This window comes from Phyllostomus discolor, chromosome 7 (genome assembly GCF_004126475.2).
Source record: "Phyllostomus discolor isolate MPI-MPIP mPhyDis1 chromosome 7, mPhyDis1.pri.v3, whole genome shotgun sequence".
Classification (NCBI taxonomy): Eukaryota; Metazoa; Chordata; class Mammalia; order Chiroptera; family Phyllostomidae; genus Phyllostomus; species Phyllostomus discolor.
This window is the reverse complement of record NC_040909.2, coordinates 28,028,387-28,045,030: the sequence shown is the minus strand read 5'-3', so window position 1 is coordinate 28,045,030 and position 16,644 is coordinate 28,028,387. Positions and strand designations below refer to the sequence as shown.

The following is a 16,644-nucleotide window of genomic DNA, read 5'->3' as shown; positions in this document are numbered from 1 at the left end:
CATTAATATGATACTTTTTGAAAAGAACATATAATTATATGAACTTCTGTGTATATGTAATTTGGCATTATCCATTACAGTCATTTAGATTCATTAAGTTCTCTGGTTCTAATCTGGAGGTTGGACTGTCATTGCTGTGGGTACATGAGCTGTGGGTCCTCAGACTCCCAAGTGTGTAAAACTCGGCCAATGCCATGTCATGTTGGAATGAGGGTAAGGGAGTTCAGGGTTTGATCATTTGTAAATTCCATGAATCTTTAGTGATTGCCCACAGTATGCAGGGCACATTGTGGTGGGAGTTATGGACATGAACAGTGCCTCCCTTAGGGAGGTGGTCATATGAGTCATATACCATTAGATTGGAAAGAGGCAGAGGCCTAAGGGAGGACATTCCAGAGTATTCCTGGTATTCAGAGTTGAAACATATCAAAACCAGAAGGCAGAAGTGAGGAGAAATCAGGGAAGGCTCTGTAGAGATGGTAAATCTGTCTATCTCCTTCACTTAACCTTTCCAATTAGTATTATTTAATAACCAATATCAAGGTTGAAAAGCAAAATATTAATAATAACAATAATAAATCCAACAAGGTCCATGTGCCAAGTGGTTAATCAACAAACCCATTCCCTCTTCTTCCTAGGGCCACAAGGACACTACATTTCCCACCCTCCTCTGCAGTTAATTGGGACAATATGATTGGGGTCTCACCAATGGCATGAGGGTGGGAGTGATATATGCCATTTCTAGTGTATACAGTATACTCCATTGATCCCTTGGCCCTCATACAGCCATATGTAGAGGATCCAGAAAAAGGCTTTGAGGTCAAAGGGTATAATGAGGGCCACTGACAGGAGGAGCCCAGGTCCTGAAATGGCTACATGCAGTAAACTCGCTTTTCCCCTCCATACACGTACCCAAGTCCCACATGCATTTGTGATAGATGGCAGAAATAATACTTGATTGTATTAAGCCACTGAGACTTGGGCATGAATGATTTCACAGTTAACCTGCCCTGACTAATACAGACTATTTGCACCTCATGATGAAATTAGGAATGCTTTCAGATTATGTCTGTCAGGAATTGAGGCGTGGTTTGCAAAGAGGTGAATATCTAAGCTCAGTCGTGTCCAATGTTTTTGTCCACTCTCTGTCAAATCATATAGAATGGAGCTCCACTGAAGGTCAGGTCCTCCTCCTTCAACCTGAGGCCTGGACCAAGCAAGCTCTGGACCCCCCTCTGGCAGCAAGGTGCCAGGCATATAAAGATGTCATGCTAGCCCTCAGAGACGTAGACAGGCAGGGATTACTTTGAAAAAGAACTTTCTGTAACATATACTCTATAAAGAGCTTTTTACTTTTTCTGTTTAGGACTGTAGCATATCCCAAATACTCCCAGAGTGAGCTTACTTAAAGGAAAAGCCTTTGTTGGGAAAGAAATATAAAGAGTTAGACTTTTGTTTATGCTAATGTGACACCCAAACATGAGAACTTTCCTAAGTCTCCTGAGAAGAAAGGTGAAATACATCCTCTCTTGCTCTTTATATGGCAAAAGCAACCTAAATTATGCTTTTTCCTGACTTAGAAATTCAAATCAACCAAGACTGATTAAACAGCTATGACATAAAAGTGTTAACAAGCCATGTGGAGATACAAAAATGACATAGCCACACCTTCAAAGAGTTTAAGTGGAAAGACAGCCTATTTTCAAGAAAGTGATCTATGTTTTAAGAACACAGAAAAGGGGACACAAATTTAAAGGGAAAGGGATAGAGAGAATCTGATAAAGATAATAGCATCTGGCCCTTTTGAAAGAATGAGTAGGATGTTTGCCTGGCAAAGAAACAGGGAAAAGCATTACAATGTGGAGGAATGGCATGTTCAAAGGCCCAGAGGGAGGCTGGTTATCTTTAGAATTCTTCTCAATGCTCCCACTCCCCAGAGATTAGAGAACACCCACCTCCAATGAGTAGCTACACAGCACATCTGAAAGCCTGAAATTCCTTGCCAGAGGGAGGAGGCTGACATGAAAGATGAGTGCAGACTTGCCGACTTTCAACATTCATTCATATCTATTCCACATGATTATCAGTTCTGTGTACTGACCAAACCAAATGGACCTAATTAATATCAAAGATTACAGAAAACAGAGCATAGCCACGCATTTGACAAATTAAAAGCTTTACTGGAAATCACATGAGGCAAGTTGGAAGGCTTCTGAAATCAGGACCCCTGGCAGGGTTTCAGGAGATATGAGGAGGCTAGGCTAACCCTTGGAGCATCAATTTTTACCCCAAGAGTCATGAGGAAATGTTAGGACACATTATTTTCAAGTGACAGGAAATGGGGTAAAGGATGCTATAAAATGCAGAATTTGTATGAATTTTTAAGGTTGTATGAAAGACTTCAAATAAATCCAGATATTTCCTCAAGTTTATAGAAAGAAATGGCTCGTGGAAAAAGTGTATGCAGTACAAATGGATTAGGTGTCATGAACTCAGGTCCTAGCCCATGATCTACCATTATTGGCTATGTGATCTGGGACAAGCTCTGGCCTCAGTTGCTCCAGCAATAGAGCTGTAGGTCGGAATCAGTATGGCTCAGCTTTCTCCCTGTTTCAACACAGTCTGGTTCTCACTTATTGTTTTCTGTATTTGCCTCTTGTTCAGGACACTCTGTGACCTTTTCACCTCTGAGCAACTGAGAGGATATGCAAAAACTTCTCTTAATTTTCTGATCATGCTTAACATTTTTCCTGCTCCTGCAAAAATAGAATTGTGGGAACAAGTATACAAAACCCACAATGGAAGTCCACAGGGAACTATAATTCAATATAGATTCATCTGTACATGGTTGTTATTAACTAACATTTAGTAACTTGGACTTTGGCGTTGCCAGCATGATCCTTGTCACTGATAAAGTACACAAGATAATTCCTGAGAAACCTCAAGCAGAGATACAGTGTTGGGAGGGATCCCAGTGTGAGAAGAGAAAAAGGGCTCTACAATTCCTTCTGCAAACTCCCATCAGCCCCAGAGAGGGAAATCTCAAAAAAAACAGAGTACCTTAAACACAAACCAAGTGATCTACTTGAGGTTTAAAGCTGTACTACACTTCGAATTAGCACCTATGGTCATTCTCTCAACCAATTTCACTCCTAAATGTCCAATTGTAGTCTTAGGGACAAGTTGTATACTGAAGACAGGAGTATATGGGGGCGGGGGGTACAGTACAGGGATCTGTATCAATAAACAGAAAGACATTTCCTGAAAGGATATAGACAATCCTCATACCTCTGCCCTCACTATTAAAAATCTCTTCATGGGCCCTGAGCTAGAGAGACCCATAGGGTCTCAGCTCCTGCATTAAGCTGCCAGGGGCCACCAGACAATGTTCGTTCCTGGAACTGAGCTGGAGGAGGCTCTTGGCTTAGACAGATGGGAGGAGAGAGATAGGAAGCAAGTGCTGTGGAGGAGGATTTGCCTTGGACAGAGGAAGAGCTAACTGGACCCTAAAGAGGGAGAATTATAAACAATCTGGCATCCAGTTGAGCTAAGAGCTCAGGGAACAAGGAGGGAAAATAGGGAAGAGTCACATAACCGGTGACTGACCCCAGGAGCTTGAGTTCAGTTTTGGCTCCTGCCATTTGGCATGATCCCACCAAGACTGCCGTGAAGCAGTGGACTCTTCCTGGACTCCCCTGCAAATATTAAGAGTTGACATTGGATTGAGGGTGTTGGATGGCACAGTGGGACTAGGGAACCAGATATGTGAGAAAGCCAATGCCAGGACTATGTGGTTTAGAACAAGTCATTTCACCTCTGACCTTCCCTTACCTCCTTTGGAAAGGCAGGTTATTGTTGCTAACTTGTGGGATAGTTGAGATCATACCAGCACTCCTCAAACTTTAACATTCGTGCAAACCATCAGGGATCTTATTAAAAATGCAGAACCCGACTGATGAGATTGAAGGTGGAGCTTGAGATGTGGCATTGCTTTTTCTAAAAAAGATTTTATTCATTTACTTTTAGGAGAAGGGGAAGGGAAGGAGAAAGAGGGAGAGAAATATCAAAATGTGGTTGCCTCTTGCATGCCCCCTACTGGGGGATCTGGCCTGCAACCCAGACATGTGCTCTGACTGGGAATCAAACCAACCACTCTTTGGTGTGCTGCCCACACTCAATCCACTGAGCTATACCAGTCAGGGTGAGATGTGGCATTTCTGACAAACCTGGGTGCTGATGATGTGGCTAGTCCCAGGACCACATTTTGAGTGGTGAGGAGTTAGGGTGACAAGGCATGACAAGCATGTAGCATGGTGCTTAGAACTTCATACGTGTGTACCATATGGAAACTATACATTTTAAAACAGTTACTGGGCAAAAGTGCAATCTTAGAAGATGAACATGCACATACGAAGTATCAAATGTCCCTGCAGGCACTATCTCTCATAATTCCCACAACAAACCTGGGAGTATATCCCTGTTTTACAAACTGAGGGAAATTGTTTTATGAACTGGGTGAATAAATTGAGATTCCAGTGCCAAATAACATATACAGATGACATAAAGGACAAAGCCAGGGTTTGAAGCCTCATTGCCTAATTCCATCTTCAGTTGCTGATCCTGGCTTTAAGGGAATAACAGTCTAACAGAAAACAGCTACCCCAAGGTCTCAGCCCAGTGCTATCCATGGCCTCTGCAAGGGCCTATCTGGGCAACCCAATATTTTCTTTAAAAAGACAAAACAAGCAAGCAAACAACAATAACAAAAAAACCCAATGTCCTCCTTGAATTTTTCTGAATTCTGAAATTATATCAAAACTTTTAAAAAATTTCTTTGGCCTTCTTCTTAATTCATACTGAGTGAGCAAAAGCAGGTTTATAGTTGTAATACAAATAAATAATATAATAATTAATGCATAATAATACAAGAATAAATGTTTCATGCTCTCGCAACTGTAAACTTAATTTTGCCCACCCCTGTATTTTCATCTTCTAAAGCTGATTTTACTTTTTGTCTTCATAATAGTCAGATGTCCAAATCCATTCTTTGGATTTCTTTTTAAAGAGCAATACACAAAAATAAAAATAGGGCCAGTTCATAGATTTATCTCATAGCAATATTGAAAAGATAATACAAATTAATTCATGAGAAGAATTTTGAACTTCTAAACTCTCTTCCTGTTTTTGACTTCTGAATTAAAATCCCACTGCTAAGGGGAATTCCAAACCCTAAGCAAGTTGTTCAACTTCTCTGTCTCAGTTTCACCACCTGAAAAATGAAGGCATATTAAGAGTTATCTCATTGGGTTGTTGTAAAGATTGTGAATCAATAAATGGGAAGACCTTAGAATAGGGCCTGGCTCAATAAACGTGAGCTATTTTCTTAGGTACTGTCTCAAGGGAACACATACTAGACTTTTGATAAAGAAAAATTAAATGTGAAATCTGGCACACAAATTGCATTTTTCCTGTAATCCTGTGGTTTTTAACTTTTAAAATATTGGGTCAATGAAGTCATGTTTTGAGACACAGGTAATCGGACAGTTCTTGACAATGGGATTAGGCATAAGTAGTCCAAATGCTATAATACTATTTTATTTAGGGCTGAGAGGACTTAATGGATGACTTTAAAATCTTTTCAATATGCCCACAGCCTCCAAGCATGTTTAAATGGACAGAGAAGTCAGGGTATTTGTTTATATAATTGTTTCAAATTGAATAACCATCATTTTGCCAGAAGCATCCAGGTGTTGTTCTAAAAATTAAACCAACATAGAGGTAAAGGACAAAAATCTCTACAGACAGTGGAAGAAAGCCCTCAGGGAGATAATTTAGAAGAAAAATCACAGGATACTCACACTCTCCTAACTGGATTCCCCTAAAGATAGAGCATAGAGTAGGGGAGGTTAAAGGCTGCAATATGCTCAATTGTGAAGAAATGAAGATTTTTCTGAAAGGCCCTGAAAGGGGTTGTCATTTTTACAGTTTTCCCCCCTTGCTAATGTCACTAGAAATTAGGTCATTTATTACATTTTAGCCAGAAAGCACCATTTAACATCCTTTCTAAATTGTTCAATTTAAGAAACAGGGTCATCTCCCAGAGTCCTGGAGCAAGAATATATCTGAAAAATGGAGAGGAAAGCAGATAGAAATGACACAGCTGAGGTTTAGGTAGAGATAAGCTAGAAAGGTTTTTTTTTTTTTTTCCCGCATACCCTTATATCCTTTTACTAGGAACCTAAAGCAACAAAGAGGGCAAGAACATCTTGGCAAAGGATCACCTCCACATCAGATTCAAACACGGTCTGCTCAGGACGCCCTCCAGACAGCAGCACAGATGAGCATTGGAGGAATGGAACTTTACCCTGGGTATCACTCTCTCCAATTGTTAGATAATTACACCTGGCAAGAAGTCTAGATAATGTCTAGTTGTGACCCTCTCCATTTTAGAGCTGAGAAAAATGAGACTCAGGAAGATACAGAGGCTTTTCAAAAGGCAACTCATTATTGATGGAAGAGCCAAAGACAAAAGCTACATCTCTAATTTAAACCATTGTTTTTTATACTGTGCCTTCATGAATCCATTCAGGAGGTTATTGAGAGCTGCCCCACACCCACTAACCCATCCTTATCCAGACATCCTGCTAACCAAGACAGATGTAACCTGAACAAGGAATTCACCCTCTGCATTTTAATCTTGTTTCTCAAAGCCCAAAATATTGTGTCCATCCTTCCCAGCAGTTTGCAAGCTCTCACAGTTTTATCTATTGATTCTTAGAAGCACATTCACAGTTGTCAACAAAATCTCTCACCTAGCACTTCTGTTGTACCATCAACATCCAAAGAAAATTAAGTGGCCTAGCCCAGCTAAAATCATAAGATATTAGGGTGAACAATATGACAATTCCACTTTTGCTGGTCAAAAAGGAGTTGAATATTGGCAATGTCACATGGTTCAACCTGACACTCATAGGCATCCTGGAATATTTTACACAGAGAATAGCAATCTAAATCCAAAATGGTGGGGGCTGGGGTGGGCAATGAGTAGGTAGATGATACACTCATGTCCTCCCACGACCAAATTGGAATTACATCTCAAATACAGAGCAATCAACCTGAATAACCAACTGAGGATTAGCTGAAGAGAAGTCTTATAACCAAGAATTTATAGAAGAAGCCACATTGAGACTGGTAGGAAGGGCAGAAATGCAACAATGGCTGACCTCATTCCCATGGTCTGTGGCTGAGATTTCAGAGGGCTATATTAGCTGCAAATGTTCCCTCTGAGAAGTGTGGGGTCTGAACTCCAAGCAGGGCTACCCATCCCAGAGCACCAGAGGTGCCCACACTAACATCTGGCTATGAAAATCAGCAGGGACTCTGCCTGCCAGGGAGATACAGGAGTCAGCTACAGAAATGGGCACCCTGTTAAAGCCAACACACAAAATCTTGTTTACAGGCACTCACCCTGGGCTCTGGAGGGAGGGAGGGCAGGGCGGACTAGAGTCACGTAAGGAGAGACTACGGTTTGTGGTTCTGGTGAGAGCGCTAACGGGACAGTGGCCAAGATCCCTGTGTTGAGTTGCTTTCTCACACCATAAACACCATCTTTATTCAATGAAACACTTCCCTCCATATGGCATCTGCCTGGGGGAATGCAATAGCCCCACCCTGTGGAGGCTGTGCCCTGCTGAGGAGTCAGCTGCCTGGGACAGGGTGTAAGAGATCTGGGCAAACCCAGGGGGTGTCAGTGACTGAGTTGTGTAGCTTTGAGGTGGGTATGATTCCCCCCCTTTCCTACAAACCTGAATAGTGCCCTTTGCCTCAGGGGAAATCAGCAGGCCTCACCCTCCCAACTTCCGGTGGCTCTGCCCTGCTGTGGTCTGGGAAGAATCCCAGGCAGACTTAGTTCTATGGCACTGGAGAAGAGGCCACTTCCCCTACCATCCCCCAAGCCTGACCAGCGCCTCCTCATCACAGAAGATCCCTTAACCCCACCCTCCTGACTCTCTGTGGCTCCGCCTCACTGAGGTCAGGCTCCTGTCTGAATCTGGGACAGACTGAGTTTTACGGCTCTAGAACAGGGCTATTTTTCCCTTGCATGCCCAACTGGTGCAGAGCTCTCTTCATAGGTTCAAATCCTGGTCTGTTTGGGCCTGATAAACTCTACTGGCCTCACCCTGATGACTCCCTGAGTCCTGGCCTCACCACAAAGGTATGCAAGCACCCAGCATGTGGCAGCTAGACTTAGTATACCATGGGACAATTGCTGAGTGGCCTCAGACCCAGCACTGGCACCAAGTTTGAACCTCTATCCATCTGATGAATAGCACTCACCCTCACCTGGTGTCTCACTGAGAACCTACCTCATATATCTTGAGTACTACCAGAGGCTCTTTCAGTGACTGAGCTTAGCAAGTAGAAGCAGGTAGAACTGAACTTTTGGATGCCTTGGGACTTTTGCTGACCTGCCTGTGGGCCCAGTAAGTGGTAAAAGCTGGCCTTGGTATACAGCTTGGTCTTTCCCATGCACTCCCAAACCCAGCAGAGGAAGCCATATACTGTGGATAGCTTTATAGCTCCAAACAAATTGCCAAGGGCCAGTCACAGGTAGCATCTAATATTGGTCTGTAGCAGAGTCCCTCCCAAAAGGCCCCAGAACCAACACACCCAGAGGCCAACTTCAGACAACATCAGAGCAGGATCCAACTAGCCTCACAAGCAGCCTATCCAAAGGGAAATCTTGGCGGGCACCAGACTCTGTAGAGGTAAACCTTGCTTCATGTAGCCAGCACCACCACAGAAGCTGGTAGTCCAGGTTGATCCTTACAGTCAGCCAACCTGAGAGTCAATCCCACACACAAACAGACCAATAGTAATCAATACTCAATTAAAACAAGAGGGTTCATATAACTCACACAAGGAAAATTCCTGGAGCAGCAGGCTCAGGTGATGAAAGAGACTGTGCCACTGGGTCCCACCAGGACACCTACTACATAAACCCATCCTACCAAGACTGGGAGCCATAGCAGATCTACCTAATACATAGAAACAAACACAAAGAGGCAGTCAAAATGAGGAGGCAAAGAAGCATGCCTCAAATGAAAGACCAGGAGAAATCTCCAGAAAAAGAGCTAATAAAATGGAGGCAAGCAATTTATTAGATATAATGTTCAGAAAAATGGTTATAAGGGTGCTTAAGTAAAAAAGAGTTACCTATATAATACAACATGAATGAGTGAAAAAACCCAGTAACAAAAGAGTAATACTATAGGATTCAATTTATATGAAAGTCCAGAACAGGTCAGACTAGTTGACTGTAATAGAAGCCAGAAGAGCAGTGACTCTGACAGTATATGGTATGGGATGGGATGTAAGAAAAACTTACAGGATGCTGAAAATGTTCAGTACCTTGAAACATGTTTTGAGGTTTTTAATCATATATAAAAGGCCAACCAGCTCTACATTTAAAGTTGGGGCACATCACCTGCTTTCCTCTATGGATATATATTTTCACCCCAAGTGAAAAAAGAAAATTACCTTCTATGAACCCCCATGATACAATTTAGAATAGTGATTAAGCACAGGCTCTGAAGGCAGATAATATGAGGCTGCCACTTGACTTTCAATGATAGACTTAACCGCTCTAAGCCTGTTTTCTTATTTCTGAAATGGAGATATACAATAAACCTACCTTACAGGGTTTTGGGGATAAGTAAATAAGGCAATGTTGATGAGGCACATAGCACAGAATAAGTGATCAAGAAGGCCAGTCAGCACTAGTAGTAGAGTCCATAAGGAGACACCCCCCTTCTCATGCACACACATTAATTCCTAGGAAATTCTTTCCCTGAACAGCTTTCATACCTCATGTGGTCCTCGATGGAGGGGTAAGGACCATGCACTAACCGCCCCAGTGCCCCTGTCCCCCAGGAGCTCCCCCACATACCACCAGGGCGCCTGGGAGGTTGTGGTCCTCTGTGAAGGCGATGACTGCAGGCATGATGTCCAGTGCACTGAGCTCCAGGGTGGCAGTGTTGATGGAATCGGCATCATTGGCCCAGCCTGCCTGGAAGAACACAGCCACTTTTCTCGTGAGAAGGCCTGAGCGCACACGTTTGAATACGTGTCTGGCCACAAACCTCATGGCGTCCCCAAGGTTCCTGCTGCCAGATGACCTCTTCAGGGGAATTTTCCGGACTGCCTGAAGGAGTGCAGGCTTCCTTTTGTAGTCCGAGAAGCGAATCAGGTAATCTATTTTGTTGTTGTATGCAATGATGGCCACTCGGGCACCCTTTGGGCAGTTACTCTCACTTATTTCCATCTTCATCAACAGAGACAATAAAATGTCTCTCATCCTCTCAAACTCCAACTCAGAGATGTCACTGGACATGTCCAAGGCAAAGACCGCTTCAGTGGGGAACACTGGGCATTTGGAAACACCTGGGAATGTGGATATACAGCTTTAAGATTTTCTGCAATGCCTCTAACAAGTGAAGATTTGAATAAGAAGAAATATTATTTACCTGTTGAACAAGCTGGAAGGAAAATTATTTTGGAGAGAAAAGGAGACATTTGTTAGTTTACATAAGCAGTGGTGTGTTTTCCATGCAAGTGCTTCAGGATGAAAAACCATCTTGTCTGGAAAATTTAATCAGTGGCTTTCTCCAACACTTGCCTGCCTATGGCAGATACCTCTAATTGCTCCCCTCTATTCATGCTTCCTGTTTTCTACAGTAAGAGAGCTCCAGTCTCTGGCTGGGCACATGGCTTCCTGGAACAGACTGTCTTATCCAGTGGAGTAGCCCTATTAGTAAGTTCTAGATAATAGAATAAGAAAAATGGCAGGTACAACTTCAAAGAAGTATACTTTTCCTTTCCTTGCTTCTGCTTGCCAACTGAAGCATCATGTACATCTCAGACTATGAAATAATTTGGGAAACAGAGCACTCTCTTTCCAATGGCAGAGCAAGAAAATATAAAGAGCATCTCTGAATGCTTTGGAGCACCACTTTAACCCGAGACTGGCATCTTCCAGGTTTTGATTTGAGAAACACGTTTGTGTCACTGCTATTGAGCACTGAGGTCACATGTATTAAACTTAAATCAAATTAATACCAAGCTATTCTGGAGTCATATATATAATAAACTATGGATATATTATATGTAAGTGTGTATGCAAGTAATATATTTTTATGGAAAAAATTAGAACACCAAAAATTTAAATTACCCTTAATGCATCTTAAGTCCATAAATTAGAATGTAGGATATGTTCTGTTCAGAATCGTTTTCTCACTTAGTATATAATGGACATCTATTTGTTTAGAGCAATATCATCCATTCTACTACACAGACATCTCATGACTTCCACCTCCAGCATTCCATTATGAGCATATTTGTACATGTGTCTCTGCGCATATTTGTCCAGTGGTAATCCTACCTCAATCTCTGTCATTAAAGCTTTTGATACTCATTGTCTAATTGCACTTCAGACAGGTTGTACCAATTAGCAATCCTCCCAGCAATGAGTATTTTTGCACATTTCCCCAATTTGGAGTGTGGTATTTTTTTGCCACTTAAAAAAATATATTTCCAATTCGAGAAACAAAAAGAGTATCTCTTTTAGATTTGTATTCTTTGACTTCTTGTGAAGTCAAACATTTTCACAGGTTTGTTGTTCATTTGCAGGTTTTCTTCTCTGAATCCTCCATTCATGTCTTTCACCTGTTTTCAGTCTAAAAGAGGTTTTTACATTTATGTTTAGCAAATATAAAATATCTGTATTTATATAAATAATTTGGTGAAAATGATTGAGTAGCAGCAATTTTATATATTTGGACATGATAGAGTAAGAACCTTTGCTTGGATCCATTCCTTTTATTGCATGTATTTTTTTTTTCATTTTTCGGTTTGCTTTTTAATGTAAAGGGATTTTTACTTTTTATAAAGCCAACTCTGACATGCTTTGCTTTTGTGGTCAAGATGATGGTATTATTCTTTATGATTTCTAAGAAGCAGGATTCTACACGCTCCCTGAGCAACCACTAGATGGGAATGAACAGAATATGGAAGAGTTAGACAGAGTGAGAGGGGTGGGATGATTGTGAAGAAAACCATGGTCCCAAATAAAGTAATTTGCCAAATCAATGTTCTCTCCCTGTTGCCAGTAAGTGGAGAAATGTGTTTATTATAGGATGCAAATATCCTGGAATACACTGAAGACAGTAAATAAATTAAAATCTGATAATGTAATAACTTAAAATTTGATGATTCAAAATTTCATTTTTAAAACCTAAATGTATATAAAATAGGGCATGTTTCTTATTGAAAGCTCACTGTTGATCCCTCCTGCTTAAATGGATGAGATTAAAAAAAAACAAAGCTTCTTTTTGCCTATTTTGTGGTAAGAACAAGATGCAGACATGTAGGAGTGCAATTAACCATTGCATTTCATGGCGTACCATATTGCACAGTGGAGTTTTCCTCCACCATTTAGATGCTGAGGCCATTTCATTTCTAAGACCACTTTGAGGAAGGTTACTTACCCAAGGGGAGACTGAACTAAATATATTCATTTACAGGATCCTTTTATGATGGACAATGGCCCCTCCCAAACATCAGTCAAATCCATGGTGACTTATGTCCCCAATCCATGATGCATCCCCTTTTCACACCACTGGCTCCTTCTGAGCCCTTTTCAAACAACTTACGGCAGTTTTTTCGTGTGAAATTGACGATTTCACAAGGCTGTTAGGAAGATGGAGAAAGATAGAAAAAAGAGAAAAATATTTAATTTGAAGTATATTCCTCCTCACTCTGGTGACTTAGAAATACCATATGGATATTATCAGTATACTATATGGATATTTTGAAGCTATAACAGAAAACATGAATATTGTTATGGTAAATAAAACTATCCAGCAATTATATTTATGGATCCAGTGGCTATTTTAAAACATTTAATATATTTTACATACAATATAGTGCCCATATTGTTAGAGCTAGATAAATGAAGGGAATTCCTTTATCTTTTTTATCTGCCTCACAAAGCAAAGGAATCAAATATCATTTTGAAGAAGTTTAAATCCAGGAATCTTGGCACAGAAGGCAGAGAAGTGCCTTCATTTTTTGGATCTCTGTGCCAGCAATTCCTAGTACACTTCTTTAGAATGGCTGCCAAGACAGTGCTCCTAACACCTCCTCTAGAATCCTGCTTTGTCCCTTTCTCTGTTCTGTTTTTCCCTCCACCCACCACTTCTTGCTCCTCAGTTGTCCCTACTTCCTTCCCCCAACCCACAATAGTATTTTTATACTTGGAAGATGAAAAACCATCATAACTTTTGAGATTGTTTTCAGGTGTGCCCTGAGACACAAAGGCCTGGACTGTGTCCTGTGTGTTGGCTTATAAATACTTTATAAGCATATTTTTGAACTTTATGAAAAAGGCATATGCATAGGGGAATAGTCTCAATCTTTCCTTTCATGTCAACTAGTACTGCTCAGAATCATTCAGATGCCCTCCACAACCTAAAATATTATTCTACTCTTTTTATTTGATTTGGTTATAACCTTTCAAAGTAAACTTATTCTATAAGCTTAAAGTACTAACAAAATTTGTAAGAGGTAAAACTAAAGAATCTTTATAGATTTCTGTTTTGTCCAAGTGGAAAGCTCTGTGTTCTGAAAAGAATAAAGTTTAGAATTCAAACCTTCACCTACCATTATATCTGCCAAGCCTTTGGGGCCCTTGATGCCCTGCAAAGAGCATAAACAGGTTTAAAATGCAAAATTCTGAGGTCCAATACATTATTATACCAAGTTGGCATGGAGTTCTGATAAAGTTCACCACAGCTCATGGACTACTTCCTGACTCTGGAGTTCTGTCTGACTCCTTATGGAAGGAGGTCAGAGTGTCTAGGAGGTGTGTGCCAGACCTTGGAGTCCAGGATACCTAGGTAGATGGTATCTAACTTTTAGAAGACCAAGTCATTTTGAGAAAAAGCCATAGTTTAAGATAAAATTCAGGAAAGGCCATTCAAGAATCTCAGGGCCATTTGTAGGCAGTTCTAAAGGAGAACCCAGTCCTCCACATTCCTTTATCTTCTGTCTACCTACCACCTAGACCTATATCTGCCCTACCTATGTCTGACCTACTTATATTTGCCCTAGACCTGAAGAAATCTTCCCTGGATCCTTCAGAATAGAGATGCCTTATTTAGACGCCACAAGGCAGTAATTTATGACCTTTGGCAGGTCACTATAATCTTCTCAATCTTCTAAACCTGCAAAATGAGCATGGGTGGTCCTTCTAGGGCTTTTGATTCTCTGACTTTGTTGTACTTCTCCAGTAAGCCCAACACTGCAGTGAAACCACCAGGTTCAACCCCCGGCTGACCCACTGTGCCATCCCCCGTGAAATGACAGCTAGCCTCCTAGCATGAGCCATGGGACAAAGTGACAATAACCCCACATGTTTCCTTTCACACCAAATAACCTTCCAGAGAACTTAAAAATGTATGTGGGCTTGCAACATTGTTAATTCAGTTAAGATGATATAAATGTCCTATTTTGTCAGGATTTCTTTCTAATTTTGGCATAAATGTTGCTGCTTACCTTGTTTATGTTGATAAACTCAATCTCCAGGGAGTATTATGTATTATTTTATGTATTTAGACAGATGTATTTATACATCTATATGAAGATGTATTATACATCTTCATCCACTCTGAAGCTTCAAGTAAAACATGTATGTTGAAGAAATACACTCTGTAAGGATGTGAAGCGAATGCGAAGCAAATTTGACCTATTTTGTATATAGATCCTCTTGTGTGTCCCAAATGTTCATGTCTTCTTAGAGATGCCTATTATCAGATCTTTATGCATTTTTACACGAAGGTTGAAAATAAGAAAAAGGAAGAGTCCATATTACCTGTGGTCCTGGTGGGCCTTGCTCACCTGGAGTTCCAACAAATCCTGGAAGGCCAGCATTACCCTAAAAATCACCAGACCAAAGGAATAAGCTTCCCCCCTTGAATACAACTCGGTTAAAGCCATCACTCTGACATACCAAATTGTCATTATATCTAAGGTAGAGTGAGTCTTCCATAGAGTGGTTAGTTTGTGAACTGTGATCAGTGGAGTGACACACAGAGACTAGAAAAACAAGGGTTCTCTCTATGGGAAGCATCTAAATCCTCCCCCCACCATAAACCTAATTCCAGCCAACATGTATACACGCACACACACACACTTCCAAACAGCCTTAAAGGATGTCATATTCAGTTGACCCTCCAAGTCACGTGGTTAAATGAATGCATAAAGTGCGCATTGAGCACCTGGCATCAAGAGAAAAGTAAAGCTCCTCCGCCCTCGTCTGGTCTTCAGCGTGTGAGAAAAGGTATATGCTATCATGGATTCACTGCTCACCATCATCTGCATGTAACTGATGTTTTATCTTTTCTTTAAATTTGAAACCAGAGAGACAAGTTTAGCTGAGCAGGACAATATCAGCCAGCAGGAAGCCAAGTGAGGCACAGATCAAAATTTTCTTTATGTCCTTGCCAGTGTATGGAAATACCAATTATCGAGTTCCTAGAAAATATACATTCACTTTCCTTTCCTCTTTTTTTCACTGAACTCTGGTTCATGTCTTTTTCCCAGAAGGCCTTGCTCCCTACCAACTAAACTCTACCAATGTTTTAGATATACATGGGGTTATTCTTTCCAAAAAGAGCTTCTGGTGATTGTGGCCCTTCAAGATTGAATCTTCAGAACCTGAAAAAATCAGTTTTTAATGGTAGACTCCATAAAGCACAGAAAATAGGACTCAAAGTCTACCGAGTTGACAGCCACATTCTTGAGTGTGTAGTAAAAGCTAAAAGAAAGGTAAGACTCAGGAAAAGCTCGGAGAAACAGCAATATTTTCTCTGCAGCTAAAACAATACCCTTCCAAATTATATCTAGGCTTACCAAACACAGCGGTCCCTCCAAACTTATTTTTTTTAAAGGTTGATATTGCTCAGCTCAAACTCTAACTTGGATTTTTTGTTGTTATGGTTTGGGGAGCTGTGTTCCATTCAGAAGATGAATGAGAATGGAATTAGTGGGAAATGAGGTAGCCTTAGGAGGATGTGTAAGTGCCTGCCTGAGGAGGACATGGGCTTCCTGCTAAGAAGTCCATCAACCCCATGCAAATAGGCCCCCATGAGTAGTGTTATGATGTAAGCCTTCATAGGTCTTGGGAAATCCCTTTCATTCTTACCCTCTTCCCTCTGATTCCCTTCGCCCCCTTCTCTCCTCGGTGGCCTGGGTCACCAGCTTCTCCCTTAAGAGAATCAAAAGCAAAATCTTGAATGTAAAGAAAAATAAGTACAAACAAATGACACAGGGTGCATACCAGTTGCCAGACCCAGAAAGATATCTTCTTACTTTTGTGCCAGGATAGCCAGGAAATCCAGGTTCACCCTAGTGTCAGAAATGAGAGAAGAACTTGTTTAACACCATGTGATTAAGTCTTTTCTTTTTTTGGCATTCCCCAGAAAAAAAAAAGAAACAGTAACTTGAGAAAAAAGATTAAAAACAGGTGCCAGAAAAAAACAACTATATCAAGTTATCTTGAGCTACTCCCAAATGTCCATTTTTATT

The 16,644-nt window shown here is 41.0% G+C and overlaps 1 protein-coding gene across 1 annotated transcript in view; it reads right to left on the bottom strand.

Moving 5' to 3' along the window:
* Positions 1–16,644, bottom strand: part of LOC114501309 (collagen alpha-4(VI) chain-like) — a 109,364-nt gene that overhangs the window by 10,450 nt on the left and 82,270 nt on the right. The window contains 7 exon segments of the mRNA XM_036030634.1: positions 9,950–10,443; positions 10,527–10,538; positions 12,711–12,747; positions 13,720–13,755; positions 14,930–14,992; positions 16,262–16,324; positions 16,429–16,464. Of these exon segments, the coding sequence (XP_035886527.1) occupies positions 9,950–10,443; positions 10,527–10,538; positions 12,711–12,747; positions 13,720–13,755; positions 14,930–14,992; positions 16,262–16,324; positions 16,429–16,464 (741 nt within the window).